Raw genomic sequence first — 15,644 nt, forward strand, 5'->3', positions numbered from 1 at the left:
ACAGCATGCTTTGCCTAGAACACTCAAGGTGTACATTATCATACCTACTTACAGGTCAAAGAGAATGGAGCTGGAGCAGTTGGAACGCGCGCATCCAGGGTATTATCCAGTGTGCCAGCCCAGTAATCACAGAGCTGATCATGCACTGCTACAGCTGCAGAGGTACAGTATGTTCACTTCTTGCTTCCGTTTTTGTATTTACTCTGGCAAATGTATGGTAACTACATACATCAGCAAAGACCGTACACCAATGTGGAAGAATGCCTCATGATTGGCATCTTGTTATGCATGGCTACTATCTACAAATACAAACTGACCCAACACATGTATTGTAGAGTAGAGTGACTTTAGTGAATCAAGGTGTCAAGTAGGTTACATAAATAAAAACATGCGATGTCAAGACACATGTGACACAGGTAATAGGTGGGGGAGGGAAATGAAGAAAAATAAAAAAGGCAATTGTGCAAAAACTTATTCTGTGAGGTAGACAAGGAATTAGCATAACCAAGAATGACTGTTGACATTATGATGTTGTTTATGATACAGTATTTTTATGTGGGTTGGAGAATTGTGACATTAGTTTTCAATAAAGAACATAAATCCTGGTAAGGTGCATGAAGACATTCTGCAAAAAGTAAAGTGATCATAAAGCAGTGCAGTAAACACACACACACACACACACACACACACACACACACACACACACACACACACACACACACACACACACACACACACACACACACACACAGTAGATTCCCTGTACTGGGACATCTCAGGCATCTCTGTGTCACAGTCCAGTTAAAAGTATAAGTGTAATGCACAGTTCACACACACACACACACACACACACACACACACACACACACACACACACACACACTTCCATGTACAGGGCCAGCTCAGGCATCTCAGTCTTTTTGTGATAAGCAGAGTGGACTGGAGGACACAGTGCCTTGGGCAGTCCAGTCCCCTATGATGATGTCCTTTTAGTGTTATTCTGTGTGTTGTTTAACAGAGTGCACAAATGAGTTATGCATTTATCATCCGTTACAGATATCTGTAAGGGATTCCTGGGATGGATGATTAAGGGTTATCCTGTCGTGTGTGGTCCTGTGTGTCCTTCTGGAGTTTCTGCCTCCGCCTCCACCTGCACCCTCCGCCTGCGCCTCCGCCTGCACCTGCGCATCCGCCTGCGCCCTCCGCCTGCACCCTCTGCCTCTACCGGCACCTGCACCTCCTCCGCCTCCTCCACCTGCGCCTCCTCCTCGGCCTGCACCTCCGCCTCCTCCACGGCCTGCACCTCCTCCTCCTCCACCTGCGCCTCCTCCTCGGCCTGCACCTCCTCCTCCGCCACCTGCGCCTCCTCCTCCGCCTGCACCTCCTCCTCCGCCTGCACCTCCTCCTCCGCCTGCACCTCCTCCTCCGCCTGCAACTGCGCCTCCTCTGCCTGCACCTGTGCCTCCGCCTGCGCTTGCCCTGGGTTGAAGCGGGAGACGTAGTTGGCGATCACCGCCTCCTTCTCAGGGTGATCATAGTCTGCAGACAGGTCTGGGGGAATGTTTATTTTCGTGATTGCCTCCCTGTATGGTTCCGAGTTATCGAAGACAGGACCCATGATGAGGCTGATCAAGTCTTCAACATATCCTACAACAAATGTCAATTTAAACAGTTCTGAGATTATGCAAATTGTGTCATGTCAGGCGTTCCATGTCCTATTTCTATTTTATTTTCATGATTATTGTGCCACACCATGCTAAGTGTACATTATTGTATGTAAATATGCAATTCAGATTACATCTGTTATATATTGTAAATAAAGTTGTACAACTTACCAAATGTTGGGTCAGTTTTTATGGGCTTCACTCTGGCCTCTCCCTTCAAGGCCTTGGGGTAATGCATCCTGTAGAGGGGCTCCCCAGAGGATGCGGTGGCCTGGTCTCGTTCAGCGTTCTCGTTGTAGTGGAAGGCTGCCAGGTACAGCCTTGTAAAAGAAAGAGACAATCAAGCATGCAAATGGTGGTATTTACACAGTACGAATAGTCATTAATCTTTGCAGTGAAAATTTCCTTTACCTGCAAAGCATCCCAAGGAATGGGATGTTTCTAATTCGAATCATTTAGATATTAATGTAAGTTGGTCAAAAACCATGGTTATCCCTAAAGTGGGACAATCAGTTTCCTAATGTGTATATTAAGTGTATATTAAAAGGTCTCTAAAAATGTTGGTGTAAAATATTAATTCAAAATGTTATCTGTTTAAGACATATAGGCTACACATTTAGAGCATGTTTTATGAATTATTTATACTTTCTTTTATTGGTAAATATGACTGAGACGGTTTGAATCCATTGCACACAATTGTTCACTTCAACATGACAGCTCTATTTGAGGAAAGAACTTCCATTTTTTGGACCCAAATGTTGTGTTGATAGCTGTGCTCCAATAGATTAGGCCAGAAAGACTGAAATACACCTTTGATATAGATTTAAATATCCATTTTCTTATGTGGACATGGTGTTTGACTTCATAATAATTGTTTGACTTATTAAATTACTACTTTTACAACTGTCCCACATTAGGAAAATCTTGTGTCCTACTTTAGGACACACCTATCCTAAAGTGGGACACTAATAATATGGTTTAAAAATAAAAGATTACATTATTTTATATATATCACACATTATTTTCTGATGAACATATACCTACCAAACATATTTATCAAAAAATTGACAATGTTGCTTTGATTGGAGTTGATTTATACCCTAAAGACAAATTTGCTCAAATGCTATGTAATTTGCCATTTGATGGACTTCACCCAGGGTCCTTCTTCTTGATTGTAACCCCTCCCTGGATTATTACAAAACATTTACTAAATCATGATATTATGATAAAAGGATGAAAGGGTTTTTATTTGGTTGTAGTTTTGTAAACATTTACCAACTTGGTTCAAAGCTACACCCCTTAAACCTTAAGGTGTCCCACATTAGGCATCGTCCCACTTTAGGGCATTCTACCCTGGGTATATTCTGTATACCCGCATTCTACATAGACTACCACTGATTTGTTTTGGTGTGCGCAAAAGTCAACATACAGTATATGCATATATTCACACGATGCAATACAATTTATTTTTGAATTTCTGTTGCATTTAAAACATAGTGTAGTAAATGGTTTAGTAAAAAAAAACATGTGGAAAATATAATTTTGCATCATTCAAGATGTAATATTGTCTGTTATTGTACAGTACATAATGTGTGTGGTATGTTTTTGTACTGGTCTGAAGCTGTTTTGTATCACTGTGAGTAGCGAGCGCAGTAATAGACAGCTGTGTCTTCAGGCTGCATGTTTTGTCCTTGCAGGGTGATGGTGTTACTGGAGGTGTCTCTGGAGACACTGAACTTGCTCTTCAGTGAGTCTTTGTGTGCTGTGCTACCACCACCCCAGATAACATTGATCCACTCCAGGCCTTTCTCTGATGGCTGTCGAACCCAAGCTGTGTGATAGCTAGTAACTGAATAGGAGACTTGACAGCTGATGGTCAGTGTTTGTCCTGGCTGGAGAGTCACTGAAGCTGGCTGAGTGAGCGTCTCTGAATGGACACCTGTGGAAAACACACCTGTTACTGTCATGGCAGCTCTAACACATGAGCCAGTGCAGACACACAGTCTGGAGTGTTGAGTGCAAATCCACTCCAACAGAGACACTTACTGGAAGTAGCAGCCAGCAACAGCAGCAGAGCTGACAGGGACATGATGGTTAGTTAGTGTGGAAGATGATGATCTGGCATCAACTGCTCTATCTCTCAATCTGTACACACAGAGGTTATATTTTGCACACAATTCTTCAAACTGGCTAAATTTACATGTACATGGGATTGTGGTTAGAATTAGAAGTGGGCCTTCCTGTCAATACAATCCCAACAGCCCAATAGAGTGGTAGTCCTATAATGACTAGCGCCCTGAGCAACACCCCCTTCAATTCCCAGCCCCCAACCATGGCCCACTAACTGCATCTTATTATTTTAATAGCATGGCAATAGAACAAAAACAACGGGGTCTTTCCATTCTCCGAACTCCTGTCCTCCCTTGTGCTTGTGGCCTTGTAATGATGTCATTAACAACAGAGGTTTAATTCAATATCTTACAAAAGCGTAATTCCAAGGTCATTTCCTCATTTTCAATCAGGATACTGACTGGAGTAAAGTCCCACAAAAGTTGCTATTTAGGCTGACAGCAAGGACCCCGGGCCCTTTACTTTGATGACTCCAGGCACTACATTTTCTTGGTTCTGCAAAAAAATGTGTTGGGAATTGTATGAACACACATGAATGTGTGATTGAGTGCAAATTTTTATTGCTTCTGATATCCCTTGACTTATTGCCAATACAGCAGTTGATTAAAACGATTTGCTTACAGGGTATTTTCATATCATGCAGCGTACCTTCACAGCCAGACACACACAGTGATGTTTTAGAGAATGATTTTTAGTGAATGTGATGCAGTGTGTGAGTGAAATGTCGTTTCTGAAGAAGTTTACAAATAAAAACTGATGTAATAGTAAATTTAACGCTTTGATAACCCACTGGATTGTACTGTATTTGGTGTGTTATTACAGTAGGGTCTGTTAAATCCTGTGCCTGCGCTGCCCCCATGTGGTCAACTGTGTCCATGGCTGTGGTCTCGGGTGCAGAGTGTGAGTGTGAGTGTCTCCGTCTGGGGATTTTGTTCAGCTCCTCCACTGAGCTGCTGCACTGTGTGTCTTGGCACAATAGTACACTGCTGAGTCCTCAGGCTGCAGGCTGCTGATGTCCAAGTAGAGCACATTGCTGCTGTCTCTGCTGATGCTAAAGCGCCTCTTGAAGGAGTCGGCGTAGTCAAAGGAGCCTCCACCCCACATGATCCCAATCCACTGCATGGCTTTGCCTGGAGGCTGTTGGATCCAGCCCGTGCCGTAGTCAGTGAGGGCATAACCAGACACCTGGCAGGAGATCTTCACCGAGGCACCAGGAGACCTGAGCTGGTCTGGAGACGAGGCCAGACTGATGCCATGGACACCTGGGGAACACAGATAACACATCAGCATCACTGTGGCTGCAATGGACCTCAGACTGCAGCACTGGCAAGGCAAAGGCTTTCAAATACAAGCACAGATATGCAAGATGTGGCTCAAGGCAAAGCAGAGAGAAGCTGGGATGGAGGGTGAGTTTACCTGTTAGACATCAAACCACTAATAGTAGTCTCAGACTCATGTGGTTCATGGTATCAGGATATCACTACAATCAGCTTTCTCAGTCATACTCCACACGCACAGATATAAGTAAAGACCTGTTGCATTTTGCATAGGCCACTCCCATTTGGTCAAAGGGATCACTGGTGTTATAAACGGCATTTTAAATTAAATTAAATTAAATTAAATTAAATTAAATTAAATTAAATTAAATTAAATTAATTCAGTGTTTGTGTTTATTCATGTTCTTAAAATACCTTTAACAAATAATGAACTAATGATTGAAAGAACTGTGCAAAATGCTGATATGGGGAAATATGCGTACACCGCAATTAAAACAAAGTACAAGGAGGCCTACTTAGATAGGGCCTAGAATTACAAAATAAAAAATCTAAAGGAATACTTGAGCAATAACAAAAGGGGTGTCGTTTGTCAGAGCTTATAATTGGGGTTGTGTGACTGATGCCTAAACACAAAGATCCATGATCTAACAGGTTAACATGTGTAGATGTGTTGTGGATGAGAGCAAAAACCTTCAGATAAGAGAGATAAGGGGTGCAGCTCATTATCTAACCTCTCATCCAGAGATGCTGAGTATTGTGGTGCCACACTGCTGCCTACTGGCTGAGGGGGGAACTATAGTGGCCTTCTAGCTGTTAGAAATACACTCATCATAAAAATCATCAATACTCTTCATCTGTTGTACAGTTTTTAGAATAGTATTTACACATATGCACATGCTCTTAATTGTAGAATATTAATGTGACTAATTGATGACTAGTTTATAACTGAAATAACGTTGTTTTTCACTTGTATGACAAGAATTCTGTGATATCAAGTTTAGAGTATCTTGACTAGACTACTTTGAAGGCATGGGTTGCCTCGAAAACGCTTCTGCTCACTTGTCAATCTCTGCAGAGTGACCTCATTTCATTTGGGGGTATCCCATATATGCTGATAACTGTGCTCCTTAAGTTTTTGTACGGGTCTGAAGCTGTTTTGTATCACTGTGGGGATCTCGAGCGCAGTAATAGACAGCTGTGTCTTCAGGCTGCATGTTTTGTCCTTGCAGGGTGATGGTGTTACTGGAGGTGTCTCTGGAGACACTGAACTTGCTCTTCAGTGACTCTTTGTAGTACAAGTCTGCATTATAACAGAGGCGATTGACCCACTCCAGACCTTTCCCTGATGGCTGTCGTATCCAGGATATGCAAAAGTTTTTGCTGCTGTCTGTAATGGAGCCTCCAGTTACTTTGCAGGTGACACTCAAAGACTCTCCTGGCCTGATGGTTACAGAGCTGGGCTGGCTGTATTCAACACAGTCTACCCCTGAAAAAGTAAAGACAGAGGAATGTTAGTAACACATACTGCATAACAATAACAAAATCAACTTGACATTATGAAAAGTTGAACTGAAAATCAGAAAGACCCACATGTGGTGCTGAGTAGAAGGAGCATCAGGAGCAGACAGGTTTGTGTTGAGGATGATGTGGGTGACATGGCTCCAGTGTGCTCCATGATCTGATGGGGAAGCTGAAGACTCTCAGCATTTATAGCTGCAGGTTGACACCATTTGCATTCACAGATCCTGCTGCTTTTACATCACCTGTGAGAACAATCAGGAGGAGATCACGGAAATCTACATTTGAAATAAATGACTGATTATGACTAGAGGACTTAATGATGCCGTGAATGATATAAAAAACAGAGAAAATATTTTAGGCCTATTGGAAAACATATTTATGAAATTATTCAATTATAAGGGTGACTGCCAGCAGTGCATCAGTGTGCTGCCATTTCCTTGGTGAAGTTAGAGTATTGCTGTTGAAATTAGTACTTCTTTAAAAATTGGAAGTACTTTGATTTGTGATCATGAAGGTTGCAACAAATAGAAACTTATTTTAACATTTAAAGGAGTTTAAGGTGCAGCAGAGTGGTGTCATCTGTACACTTGTTTGTTCTCCAATCAGGAGTCACACTGACATTGGCCCGAACAGACCAACAGTATTGCCTTCTGGTCAATGACCTGCACACTATGTAAAGTAGTGCACAGAGCCATGGAATTCAGAGTTGAGACAAGTGCAGGAAGTCAGTTGGTGATATGGTTCACGTCGAATTAAAAAAAATGGAACAATGAGGTTAGTGAGTTTAGGACATCTTGCCTCTGGCAGTGCATTAGGAAGTTATGATGTTTAATATGGGTAAACCTGAATCTTCATCTCTTTTTAAGATATTTTTAAACAATGCACCTCATCCAAAATAATGTTTGAATTAGGCCTATATCAGTGGCGGCTGGCAGTCTGTCAAACAGGGGAGGCTGTTCAATTACAATAGGCTATGTCCAGAACGCTAAAAAAAATAATAATAGTCACACATCTTACATTGGTCCTGAGCAACAAATGGCCTCACACACTAAAGGACTCTTGTTGAAACAAATTTGTTGGAAAGCTGGTGTTTTTTACTACACATTGTTCTTAATTATTTGAGTGCAGCTCTTTATGAGAAATCGTGCAGCAGTCTGTTCTGGAATAAACACAGGAACTGACCTGTGGTGGGGATTCTAACAGAGAGAGCTGGTGCTACTATCACATTATCTAATTCAATTAATCATTATCCCCCTTCTATTCATAGGGAAATGTTTTTATAATTATTATTATTATTATCATTAGGCCTACCTCCGCCACATAATGATGTGAGTTTGCCTTCGTTGTCTTTGTTCATTACTGGGTGCACGGCTGGGCTTACCACTAGAGGGCGCCAAATCTTAAATTATTTAGCCTACTAGACATTGCCAACACAGCAAGAAACAAGGACTCGCCACTCACGGGACTTTGCAGTTAACCAGTTGATCAGACACCACGAAAGCTCAAAAGAAACGGTTGTTCTTCCCTACCTTTTTCACCAAGTCAATATTAGGCAGTGCTCTGCTCTGCTCCTTGATATTCATTTTCTCCTCATAAGGATGACTGGAATTTGCCAGAATTTAATCCACAATGCTTGGCATTTTGCATAGCTCTAGCCTTCTTGCAAGCTAGACCCCTCGAAAAGTAGGCTACCTTGAATTTTGAAATTGGGAGATTAAAAAGGATAAGGACGTGCCACTATCAAGACTTTATTCGCAACACTATGTTTACAAGAATATGCACACAAAACTGGAATATACACCGCAATGAATAGCTTCCTCACTGGTTACCACGACGAAACTTCTCAGTCAAATTAATAACATATCCGCATTTAAACTATAGTACTACTGACATGGGGTTCACCCAATCACAAGTCTGAGCTTCAGTCTCCTGTACCGATCGCTCTCACGCCCATCTCCCTTCACTCCCACTGAGGCTCGGTCTTCCAAATAAAAAAAAAATCTGGGCAATAACCAATAAGCGTTTACCATTGACTACGCACATATTCACACATGCCATTGAAGACCAGTGAGACTCCACTCATTGTCGTTGTCATGAGGGGGAAAAAACTTCCAGCAGGCAGACGAACCGCAGAATCGTATTACTGCTTGATTTTATCAAGTTGAGCACATGCATCTATGGAGCCGGATATGAAATAGCAATGTTATAAAGTGGGATAAAGCATTAGGCCTACTCAAAAATAACACTGTTCACCGTGATTTCGTACAGGAGGCTCCGCCTCCCTTGTACTCATAAAGGAATCGCCTCTGGCCTATATTGCATCCTAAAGTATTTTTGAATGTCAAACAGGTTGAGTTGATCAAAGAGAGGTTTTTGTATGGGGAAGCTGCATGTTTGTATCACTGTGGATATCGAGCGCAGTAATACACAGCTGTGTCCTCAGGCTGCATATTCTGACCCTGTAGCGTCAGTGTGCTGCTGGAGCCACCATGGGAGATGCTGAACTTGTTTTTCAGTTTATCACTGTAAGCTGTGTTCCCAGCATTGCAGACGCGTCCAATCCACTCTAGTGCTTTCCCTGCAGGCTGCCTTATCCAATCAGTACAACAGCAACGACTAGTAGTCAGTGAATATCCAGCCACATTACAGGAGAGGCGTAGAGTCTGCCCAGGCTGGGTCACCATGGAGCTCGGCTGAGTAAGAATAATATCACTCCTCACACCTGGAATAGAATAATTAACATTTGAAACCACATTACTTTGTGACAGATAATGTTTGTTATGTGAACCCCGTATCTTGCTGTCTTTTGTCTTTGAGGACTCACTGTGTGCTGCTATTAGCAGTAGGCCTAGCAGATGTGTCAGCATCATGGTGTGATCTGGTCCTGAATCGCTGCACTGCTCCTGATATTGTCATTCAGAACAGAGACATGGTGTATATACAGGAAGACAAAGGGGAGGAGGAGCAAGAGGAAGAGGAAGAGGAGGAGGGATGTTCATTTGCCTACAGCAAGCACCCTGGATGCACAGGTCAGAAGGTCTTCAAGAGCCGTCTTTAAAGTTGAAAATTTAAAGTGTGGCCTACACTCTAAAAAAGTACTGTGTCAGAAATGACACAAAATGTGTGTGCTCAGGGAAAACACATTTGAATGTGTGTGCTTAGGGACAACCCATTTTGTGTAATTTGTAGATGTGTGTAAGAAAGGGGTAGTAAAAGTGTAAGAACAAGGAATTAAATAAATAAAACTATTTTTGTGTAATATTCAAACCACAGTCCTAGTTTGTGATGAGTATTTGGCTGCATTGTAAATTTAAAATACATTTAGGAAAAGAATTATTAATATGTATTTTTTACACAAAATGTGTCAAACACAGCATTTTAACCAAATAATACACATGTTGTGTCATATTCCACACACTATGTGTTAAAATCACCTTAACACAAAACATGTGTCAAAAATGACACATTCCTTCTTAGAGTCTAGTAATTCCTCACAACCTCAGTTTTTGTACATAATTTGATGATGTGACTGGGTGTTGCAGAGTGTAGGTGAATTCATGGTGCCTAGAGTAACAACAAAGTGAAGTAAAGGCCAAAAACTCACAGCCAAAGCTGAACACATGATTTGATATGAGATAAAGAGGCCAGGCATATCATGTAAAATAGCAATGACATGTGAGGTAGCAATGATTGTATGTCATCTTAGAGAGATTCAGTTAATTGTCCCAGTACCGTGGCGTCCAATGCCTGAAGTGGCTCAGTAACAGAGTCAGACTTGACATACCCGGTCTTGGTTCAGTTCAAAGAGTCATACAGTGCAGAAACAGTGACACAAAGATGTCCAATGTGCACTATCTCATTTATTTTCACAAATGAAATAACACACTTCCATGCTGCTATTTTCCATCCTGAAAGTACCAGAGTATTTCGGTATCTGATTTGATGGTAAACACTGCCCCCTAGTGGTTTTTATGATGAATCTCAAGCAGGCCATGCACATTACTTGCCTGGTTACCACCAGACCTAATCACAAGTGATTCTTTCAGATCGAAACGATTGTGTAGAACTAAAGGCAGTATGTCAGTTCCCAGGCTAGCACATTACTGTCTGCTGTGAACTTCATGTTCTAAAGACCTGTAGATCAACACTGTACATCAGAGGCGATTCCTCTTTGAGTACAAGGGAGGCGCAGCCTCCTGTCCAAAATCACGAGCAGAATGTAAACTAATGCTTTACATGCCTTAATAACATTGTTATTTCAGACCCAGCTCCATAGAAAATGCATGTGCTCAACTTAGAGATGAAACCAATCTGTAATAAGATTAGATCAGAGGCTCGCACAAGTTTTTTTTTCGCTCATAACAACTCAAGCGAGTCGAGTCTCAATGGACTTCAATGGCATGTGGGATTGTACGCTTTTTCAATGGCAAAATGCTAAACGGTCATTGGCTATTGCCGTGAAATTTTTTTTATTTTGAGACTGAGCCTCACTGGGAGAAGAGAGAGGAGGGGGGAGGGACCGGAGACTGAAACTCCGACTTGTGATTGGGTGAACCCCGTGTCAGTAGGCTACAGTAGTTGATTTCATTTCGAAATGCGGATACGGTATGTTATTAATTTGACTGAGAAGTTTCGTCGTGGTAACCAGTGGGGAAGCTATTCATTGGTGTACTCCAGTTGTGTGTACATATTTTTGTAAACTTAGTGTTGCGAATAAAGTCTTAATAGTGGCATTATTAGTCCTTATCCTTTTTAATCTCCCAATTCAAAAGTTGAGGTTAACTTGCCTACTTTTCGTTAGGGCTAGCTTGCAAGAAAGCTAGAGAGCTATGCAAAATGCCAAGCATTGTGGATTAAATTCTGGCGAATTCCAGTCGTCCTTATGAGGAGAAAATGAATATCAAGGAGCAGAGCAGAGCACTGCCTAATATTGACTTGGTGAAAAAGGTAGGGAAGAACAACCGTTTCTTTTGAGCTTTCGTGGTGTCTGATCAACTGGTTAACTGCCAAGTCCCGTGAGTGGCGAGTCCTTGTTTCCTACTGTGTTGGCAATGTCTGGTAAATAATTAAAGATTTTGCGACCTCTAGTGGTAAGTTAAGCCGTGCACCCAGTAATGAACAAAGACAACGAAGGCAAACTCAATCACATCATTATGTGGCGGAGGTAGGCCTAATGATAATAATAATAATAATAATAATAATAATAATAATAATAATAATAATAATAATAAAATTCCCTATTAATAGGCTACAAGGGGGATAATGATTCATGATTAACAAATGTGTTTCAACAAGAGTCCCTTAGTGTGTGAGGCCATATGTGGCTCAGGACCAATGTAAGATGTGTGTCAAAATTGACCCCCCCCCCCTTTTTTTTTTTTTTGCGTTCTGGACATATTGTACTTGAACAGCCTCCCCTGTTTGACAGACTACCAGCCGCCACTGCTGTACATGTACATTAGATGTTTATTTGTGTGACTCTGAATCAACAATTGTCATAATTAATATATGTAGTCCTGGTCCATATGTTTCCTTCTACTATTTTTTTTACCTGTTTTACTTGCTTTTCTAAACACATCAGACTATTTGATATGAATCGTATTGTATTGTTGTATGATGCATGTTGAACCCCTACAGTATATGTGCATACAGCTTCAATTTCTCACTTCAACATTGAACTTCTTTTACAATCTCCACTTTGTAATATGTTGTAGGAAATTGATATTTCCCTGTGCAGGGCATTATGTTTGAGACCAGGGAGGTTTTTGTATGGGGAAACAGCCTGTTTGTATCACTGTGTCTCTCGGGCGCAGTAATACACAGCTGTGTCCTCAGGCTGCATATTCTGGCCTTTCAGCAACACGGTGCTACTGCTGCTGTCTGCAGTGAAGCTGATCTTGCTCTTTAATGAGTCTATGACAGAGCTGCTTGAAGAACAAATGACCCCAATATACTCCATGGATTTCCCTGCTCGATGGCGTATCCAATAAGCTTCTAATGGAGAATCCTGAGAACCTACAGGAGATGGAGACAGACTGTCCTGGAGACACCACCAGGTGACTTGGCTGGATGAGCTCAATGCCCTGAGCATCTGTGAAACAGAGATGGTTAGAAGTAGGTGAAATAAAATATAAAAGTGTTGTGCCCACACCCCTTTTAGGAATATCTTTGACGTACAGCAAGTAGCTGCCAGCATCATCATCATCATCAGTAGAGAGGTGGTGGTCATGGTGACTTGGTGGAGGCTGAGCTGCTCTTCTGAGATCTGCAGAAGTCCAGGAGCTTCTGAGGAGCTGAAGGTCCATAAGCGGATTAATATCTTCACATCAGGGGGAGGGACATGGTGGGGGAAGGGAAGAAGACAAGGAGACGGATGTGAGAATAGAGAGTATGAGATGTTTGTGCATAGGCTAGTAAAACCACCAAAACCACCATTTTACATTCCGCTACCCCATACTAATTTTATTTATTTGATTATACAGGCTTATATATTTTAAATGTGTTAGTATCAGATAGCTATTCCCACAAAGACCAGAAGTAGAATTGAAGCTCCTGGTCCTATCCTATCCTGTTTAATAATGTATTCACACAGTCTATTTCTCCTCACAACATTAACAGGTTGATCATTCGGCGGGATTTATCATTTCTACCGTCACATAGCGAGGTTAAAAATTTAGAAGATGATCCCCTGTTATTGACAATTTAATTTTCAAAAACCATTGACATGATTTACTGAATACCTCACTGTCAAAACCTAATTTTGTCATATTTAAATCTGTTTGATATTACACGACACATCCTTAATAGGCAACTGAAACTTTAAACTCACACATTAAGCACAACTCCGTTGAAAAGATATATGGAAATTCAATTCTCTCTCGATTCTACAATTACACTTTTTCACGCTGTTCTTTATCAAAGCGGCCGGTCCGCACATCTTCCTTTTTCAGTACCAGAGGGCATCTGATTTGAATGCGGACACTGCCCCCTGCTGGTTTTTAGAATGAAACTCAGTAGGACATGCCCACTACTGGCTGTATTGTCTGCATTACTATCTACACACTGATGCAAATGCATCACAAAGACTCGTATTGAAAGCACAGAGCTATCAGTCCGCTCCTGTAGCATATTGGTATTGTCCATGCTGAAACGGAGTGTAAACTGGCAGGTCATGTGTTAAAGCCCCAAGTGGCGAACCAGTGCAGGATGACTTTGGTTGCACCAACATACTGCACATCATGTTAAACCATATAACACTACAATTTATTTCGGAATTTCTGATGAATTTAAAATATAGGATCAATTTTCAACTTTGTTGTTGGATTTTTTTCTGCACGTGGTCATCTGCATTAGGCTACTTCTGTAAATGTTACTTCATCTATTCCTGTGTTTTATATTCTGCAATCCCATGCCATAATTTATTTATTTCTCTTTTTTTTCTGAATGTTACTGTTAGGTAGTCATTACCACACTCAATGCTTTTGGTTATGTAGGCCTAATCTTTTGTAATCATCAGATTTTACAGTATTGTGTATTTTATTGTTGTGACAAACTTTTCCGCAGCATACAGAAATGAACAAATTAAATGCTGATAAAATGGGACCATAAATGATGAAAGACACAGAATCAATTTAAATATGAAAGTTACATCAGAGTAGAATTCAAACAAGGTCTCTATTGGTGATTTCCGGTCTCCAAATTCAGTCCTCACACATGGTGTTCCTCAAGGCTCAGTTCTAGGCCCCCTACTCTTCATCATTTATATTCTTCCCCTTGGTAACATACTCCGAAAACATGGTCTAAATTTTCATTGTTATGCAGATGACACCCAAATTTACATTCACACCAAACCCTCCCATCCACTCCCCCTCGCTAACTTAACAACCTGCCTCAATGAAATTAGTAATTGGATGACCCAAAATTTTCTTAAACTTAATCAAAACAAAACCGAAGCCATCATCATCGCCACTCCATCATTACTTAAAAAGATAAACCTTTCTCAGTTCTCTATCCCTGACTATTTTACCTCCACTTCCTCTGAAGTAAGAAATCTGGGCGTCATCATCTACTCTTCGCTCTCCTTTGAATCCCATATCAAACACCTCACCAAAACTGCATTTTTCCACCTTAAAACCATCTCCAGACTCCGCCCTTCTCTTACCCCTCCCTCTGCTGAGACCCTCATCCACGCTTTCGTAACCTCCAGATTAGATTATTGCAATGCCCTACTCACTGGTCTCCCTACTAAATTGATTAACCGTCTACAATACATTCAGAACTCAGCAGCTAGATTACTCACACACACCAGACCCTGGCATCACATTACCCCTATCCTCTATCAATTACACTGGCTTCCTATCCATTCACGTATCCATTTCAAAATTCTCCTCCTTGTATACAAGGCCCAGCACAACCTTGCACCCTCCTACATCACAAGTCTCCTCACCCCATACAATCCCACCCGCACACTACGCTCCACTGACTCACTCCTCCTTACAGTTCCCTCCACACGACTGCGCACCATGGGCGACAGGGCATTTAGTGTTGTTGGCCCCAAACTTTGGAATTCACTCCCACTGTCTCTTCGTCAGTGTTCCACACTATCTACTTTTAAATCTAAGCTGAAGACACACCTTTTCATTTCTGCTTTTCCACTTCAGTGACAGGCACTTCCACTTTATTTTAATCATCAGTTTATTTTTAATTTAATTTTAATTTTACATACTATTTTTTTTTTTCCCCTCATTTTATTTTATTTTCAAATGCATTCTACTTCTTTTTCTTACTTGAAAACATTTATCTTTATTGTACTTTTATTTCTATTTTATTTTTGCATTTTAATTACTCTCCTATTGTTAATTCACTGAAGCTTTGTTTTACTTTCCCTACTGTTATGTATTTGTTTTGATTGTAAAGTGTCCTTGGGTATCTTGAAAGGCGCTCAAAAATAAAATTTATTATTATAAAATGTATTATTATTTTGGAACAGTAGTCCTTTAAAAAAAACATTACAGTATACAATATGTTGTATTTTGCTAGAACACATTACATT

General features: G+C 41.0%; 3 gene segments (V, D, J or C); all 3 read right to left on the reverse strand.

Moving 5' to 3' along the window:
* Positions 1–3,295: 3,295 nt before the first annotated feature.
* Positions 3,296–3,798, reverse strand: LOC134468822 (Ig heavy chain V region 5A-like). The segment is given in 2 exon segments: positions 3,296–3,603; positions 3,711–3,798. Coding segments are annotated over 2 exon segments (351 nt in total).
* An 820-nt stretch (positions 3,799–4,618) lies between these two features.
* LOC134459520 (Ig heavy chain V region 914-like) lies at positions 4,619–5,259 on the reverse strand. The segment is given in 2 exon segments: positions 4,619–5,117; positions 5,227–5,259. Coding segments are annotated over 2 exon segments (423 nt in total).
* Positions 5,260–6,198: 939 nt separating this feature from the next.
* On the reverse strand, positions 6,199–6,718 carry LOC134459528 (immunoglobulin heavy variable 4-30-4-like). The segment is given in 2 exon segments: positions 6,199–6,557; positions 6,662–6,718. Coding segments are annotated over 2 exon segments (384 nt in total).
* Positions 6,719–15,644: the final 8,926 nt, after the last annotated feature.

The sequence above is a fragment of the Engraulis encrasicolus genome, chromosome 2 (genome assembly GCF_034702125.1).
Source record: "Engraulis encrasicolus isolate BLACKSEA-1 chromosome 2, IST_EnEncr_1.0, whole genome shotgun sequence".
Classification (NCBI taxonomy): Eukaryota; Metazoa; Chordata; class Actinopteri; order Clupeiformes; family Engraulidae; genus Engraulis; species Engraulis encrasicolus.